The following is a 6000-nucleotide window of genomic DNA, read 5'->3' as shown; positions in this document are numbered from 1 at the left end:
TCACTGAATGAGCTCAGCCATCTTTAGCTCTGAAGGGCAAAGGTGTTAGCCATATTAATGTTAGCTACTCTTCTTACAAGGTAGAACAAATTTGCTCCTCAATTGATGCACACAGACCGTGGAGACAGAGGAGTGCTTAACACACACTTCCCACCTTCTGTTCCAATGATCAGTATTTACCATTTTGGTATACCCACTAAGATGCTTTCATTGTACTGGTTATAAGGATATTTTATGTTGAATGCCCTAATTCATTCATGCCTGTTAATGAACCCATGGATACTAAGTTCTTAAATTCAATGTCCTGTTTGAAAAGCTGAGGACTGTGTGTTATCCATGTTTCAACTCTTAATGAAGAGACAACGATCCTGTACCACAGAAATACTGGACCAAAATCCACATTATTGCAGTTATTGACAAGCTTACAAACAGGCTTTTGCAGCTTGAATGTAACAGATGTGGCGTCAATCTGTTAGGTACAGTTTTCAAAGAACAAATTACACTTTAAACACCATTCATCACTTTTAACACATGTAATAAAAAAATAAAAATAAACCACTGTAGCAATCAATAGCCAAAAAGTTCAAATAGCACATGTAGGTGGAAGTACCGTAAATATAAAAAATTGGGAATATGTTTCAACATACAAAAGCAGTGCTTTGAGGGAACAAACAAAAAAAAATGACTCAATACTTAATGGCCACTCTCCCGATTTAGTTAAAAGCAGAACCTCATTTATCAGATGTCAGTGTATCCAGAAATCTTCAGTTTGTACTCATGAGTGGCAAAGCAAATCTATCAGATATTACTAAATACTGTTTTATTAAAATAATTGAAAAAATAAAGCTATGTTTAATATATCTGTACTGTTGTATGTATTGCAGACAGGGCAGAAGTCACTTAAAGCTTCTGATATTCTTGTATCTGAAGTACATTGGGATGTTGCAATATTACAATGCATTAAGAGATGATATGAAAGAATATCACAATTTTGGATTTACATATCATAGTAAATGTGATAGCAGCCATAATCTGATTGCAGTGGTAATCCTGAGAATTCAGAAAGGAAAAATAACCCTTTTGGTATTCTTAAGAAAAGTATGAGGAAGGACGAGTTGAACAGCATAAAAAGCAGCAAAATGTGAATTAAAGTGTAGTCAATTGAGTTGTCACATAATGCTAAATTTTATAAAAGATGTTTGTACACCAACTGGTATTGCATTTACCCAGAATTGTTACTGTGCATTAAAACTATTCAAAGAAAGTCTGACACTGTAATGTCAAACTCGCCTAATGTGGCATTATGAAATTCTGTCATAGATGTGGGGTTTGTGTGTTACTGGACAGAATTTCAGCATATCACACGAGGTGGAGCATGACAAAAATGTCCAAAACCAACCACTTCTGACCAATGGTTTTAAACACACAGCAGCAAGGCAACTGAGACATCAGTAAGCATACAGATACCCCTGTAAGTTATTGCTGTGCGCTCTGCATAGTTGAATATACACCCATTTAAGGTGATAGATTTAAAGTAACTTACAAACTTAACACAAGGCTTGCAATTCACTAATCTTTCAAAAGTAGCACTGGAATTGGAGCTCTAATTGAAGAATCAGAACTCTACTTTTCCTTTTTGATTTCCATCTATCTCTTGGTTGTTTGAGTAATCTTTTATAGAATAAAGCAACCAACGTGCACCTGTGTTTAGATTGCCTTTGTGTAACAGATCACATTTAGACAGCATGACTTTAGTGCTTCTTGTTTCTTAAACTATCATGCTAAAATCATAATATTAACTGATTTTGTCCCACATGAAGGTATCACATTGAGACATTTTTTAAGTACAGTATGCAGATTGACAGGTGATCATAAAAATGAGGTCCTCCCCTCAAACACCACTCTCAATTGATAATAAAGTCACACGACTCAAGTTTAAAAAAAATAAAAATTAGGACAGTTCCAGCCAGTGACCAAAATATAGGTCTTTACTGGTATAGTAGGTGATGAGAATATACAGCAAGGTCAGGCCTGGAACCTGGATACTTCAGAGCCCATTGCTCATAGGAAGAAAATATAAACTATTTGGTAACAAAAGTGTACTATATGTATAATACAAAAAAGGTATGGTGAAACTGTACCTCCACTAAAGCTTATACAAGTTTCTTGGTCCATAGAAACTATGTTATTTTTGTATGCATTCTCTAGTCTGCTTTACCACCATCCCACCCAAATTCTTTATATCTTGCCCACTCTTTAAACAGCTGAAAAATAGATTTTCATTTTAGCTCTTTATAAAGTTTTATACATATTCAGGTGTATTTTCTTACTGTGGTAACACCTCCTGCAGATTATCTATGCTTGAATGACATGTCCATCATCTGAACAAGTAGGTGATTTCCAGAACACCACAAGAACTGCTGATACTAGTAGGTTTTCTCTGCAGCACTTCAACAGTTTTGCATCTTCTCCCTTCCCAAAAGTTGGTAACAGTCTTTAAACCACTTTATAGTTAGGAGACTACTGTTGCTGCTGATGTGACAATAGTTGAGTTTGTGCTGACAGTTGTGTAACTTCCCTCACTGTTTGTGTTCGAGTCATTCGATGCCATCAAGCTGGTATTTGCTCTAAGGATGGCTCCAGCAGCGCTGCAGTGTGGTCTTGGTCCAGGCTCTGGCGTGTATGTGAAAGTAAGGCTGGTAGAGTAGATAATCCCATCATTTCGAACCAGAGTGACAGGGACCTGAACAGGTTGACGCACCCATCGCCAACCTTCTCGGAATGCAGAAATATCTGGAACAACACACAGCATGCTCTCTGCACACCTTTAAAAAATATGAAAGCAGATTAGCAAATGGTTAGATAAAATATTTTAGTGATACTGTGATTGCTCACAAATAAATGTCCATCCATCAGCAGAGTTATGCAACGAGGGGGTAAAACATAAGGTGGTACTTTTGAAATAAGGAAAGGCCGCAAAGTGCCACAAAAAGGTGCAAATGGCTGCCCTTAATTGTGTTGCAGATTTTGAATTATGAGAATTACCAAATTGCTTCAATACAAATTTTAGAATCTTCACACAATTAAAATGTAATCAGAGACTACACAATTGAAATACATATCTTCAATGGATCAAGTGCAACTTTACCAGATCATATTGCAAAGTAGAAAATAGTTTAGCCATTCTGGTTACAGGTTACTTATTAAAACTAAAACATATCAACATCTCAAATCAAAATGCTGTAATATGTAATGAAAATAATGTAAGTGTACCGCTCTACTAGGTAGAGGTATTCCAACACTCGAGGATTTATGGCATAGACTAACATTTTAATTTTATTCCATCAAGGTTCAGTCTTTCAACTTGCCATAAAATTTGCTACCAAATGATAGCACTTTATTTTACTGCATCAGTAAAATATTATTGCTACTGCATAGTATCTTTTTGCCACGTGACATTGGTGCAACATCTGCACTGATATTCTCAGCTGTTGCTGAGTTTACGTAGTTTGGAAGTTGTCTAAAGCACTGACTGAACTATTTGGTCATTTTCTGCATCTTGGAGCTTGTGTGTAAACTGTCCACATTTGCCGCACGGTACTGCAAAATGACCCACTTAACCAAAGTTGCAATATGTTGCCAGACAAATGCTAGAACTTGTACTTAGTCACAGACTGGATCAAAATTATCAGATATTACTATACAGAGGGCAGTTTTGGGGGAGGTGGTGGTGTAGTGTCATTGGACTAGTAATCCAGAGACCCAGGGTAATGCTTTGGAAACCTAGGCTCACATCCCACCACAGCAGATGATGGAATTTAAATTCAACAAAAATCTGGAATTAGAAATCTCATGATGATCATGAAACCACTGTCAATTGTTGTAAAAAATACATCCGGTTCACTATATCCTTTATGGAAGGGAATCTACCATCCTTACCCGGTTTGGCCTACATGTGACTCCAGGTCCACATCAATATGGTTGACTCTTAAATGACCTCTGAAATAGCCAAGCAGTTGTATCAAACTGCTGGAAAGTTGAAAGGCAATTCATAGAATCCCTTCAGTGCAGAAGGATGCCATTCGGCCCATTGAGTCTTCATCGGCTCTTCGATAGAGCATCCCACCCAGGCATTTTCCTGTAACCCCACTTATCTACCCTGTTATTCCCCCAATCTACACATCCTGGGACACAAAGGGGAAATTTAGCATGGCCAATCCACCTAACCTGCACATCTTTGGACTGTGGGAGGAAACTGGAATATCCAGAGGAAACCTGTGCCAACACAGAGAGAACATGCAAGCTCCACACAGACAGTCACCCAAGCCTGGAATTGAACCTGGGTCCCTGGTGCTTTTTTCCTTAATTTATTTATTAGTGTTACAAGTAGCCCCACATTAACACTGCAATGAAGCTACTGCAAAAATCCCTTGGTCACCATAGTCTGGCGCCTGTTCGGGTACACTGAGGGAGAATTTAGCAAGGCCAATTCACCTAACCAGCACATCTTTCAGACTGTGGGAGGAAACTGGAGCACCCGGAGGAAACCCACACAGCCACGGGGAGAACCTGCAAATGCCACACATGCAGTGACCCAAGCCAGGAATTGAACCCTGGTCCCTGGCACTAACGTAGCAGTGCTAACCACTGTGTCACCATGCCACCCTCGCTAAGCCAGACAGACAGATCCAGCAGAGGGGGCAGCACAGTGGTATACAATTGTGAGTGTCAACCCGAGTGTCAACATCGACTCCAGACCCTATGAAGTTTCATGGCTTCTGATCGAACATGGGCAAGGAAATTTCTGCTGATTACCACATACCACCAGTACTCCTCCATGTTGAACATCACTTGGAGGAAGCACTGAAAGTGGCAAGGGCATAGAATGTCCTCTGGAAGAGGGACTTTAATGTCCATCGCCAAGAATGCCTTGGTAGCACCATTACCGACTAAGCTGGCCAAGTCCCAAAGAATGTAGTTGCAAACCAGGTCTGCAGCAGGTAATGAAGAAAAAACATACTTGACCTCATTCTCATCAATCTGCCCCCCACAGTATCACTACCGTGCTAAATGGGATTGATTTTGAATGGATCTAGAAACTCAAAACTGAGCATACGAGGCACCATACGTCATCAGCACAGCAGAATTGTATTCAACCACAATCTGTAACCTCGTGGCCCAGCATAGCCACCTAGCAATCCAGGGGATTAACTCTGGTTCAATGATAAGTGCAACAGAGCATTCCAGGAGCAGCATCAGGTATATCTGAAAATGAGGTGTCAACCTGGTGAAGCTACAATACAGAACTACCTGCATGCCAAACAGCATAGCAGCAAGTAATAGACAAGAGCTTCAATGGATCAAATCTAAGCTCCACAGTTCTACCACATCCAATTGTGAATGGTGGTGGGCAATCAAACAACTCACTGGAGGAGCAGGTTGCACAAATGTCCCCATCCTCAAATGGTGGGGGGGTGCCTCGCACATCAGTGCAAAAGATAAGGCTGAAGCATTCGCAACAATCTTAAATCAGTAGTACCAATTGGATGATCTGTCTCGGCCTCCTCCAGAGGTCCCCAGTATCACAGATGCCAGTCTTTAGCCAATTCAATTCACTCAACAAGATATCAAGAAACAGATGAAGGCACTGGATACTGCAACAGCAATGGGCCTTGAATATATACTAGCAATAGTACTGAAGATCTGTTCCAGATCTTGTTGTGCCCCTAGTCAAGCTGCTTCACAGCTCCAGGGTCCCGGGTCCGATTCCCGGCTCGGGTCACTGTCTGTGTGGAGTTTGCACATTCTCCTCGTGTCTGCGTGGGTTTCCCCCGGGTACTCCGGTTTCCTCCCACAGTCCAAAGATGTGCGGGTTAGGTTGATTGGCCAGGTTAAAAAATGTCCCTTAGAGTCCTGGGATGCGTAGGTTAGAGGGATTAGCGGGTAAAATATGTGGGGGTAGGGCCTGGGTGGGATTGTGGTCGGTGCAGACTCGATGGG

At 40.6% G+C, this 6000-nt stretch overlaps 1 protein-coding gene across 3 annotated transcripts in view; it reads right to left on the bottom strand.

Annotated features, from left to right (window-relative positions):
* Nucleotides 1-803: 803 nt before the first annotated feature.
* Nucleotides 804-6000, bottom strand: part of rbpjb (recombination signal binding protein for immunoglobulin kappa J region b) — an 89769-nt gene continuing 84572 nt past the window's right edge. For all 3 annotated transcript variants that reach the window (XM_078215642.1, XM_078215650.1, XM_078215661.1), the window contains one exon: nt 804-2825. In XM_078215642.1, coding sequence (XP_078071768.1) covers nt 2513-2825 — 313 coding nt within the window. In that variant the 3' untranslated portion in view covers nt 804-2512. The remainder of the gene's footprint in view (nt 2826-6000) is intronic.

Source organism: Mustelus asterias, chromosome 1, assembly GCF_964213995.1.
Source record: "Mustelus asterias chromosome 1, sMusAst1.hap1.1, whole genome shotgun sequence".
In the NCBI taxonomy this organism is placed as follows: Eukaryota; Metazoa; Chordata; class Chondrichthyes; order Carcharhiniformes; family Triakidae; genus Mustelus; species Mustelus asterias.
The sequence above is the reverse complement of the archived record's forward strand: the minus strand, read 5'-3'. Positions and strand labels throughout refer to the sequence as shown.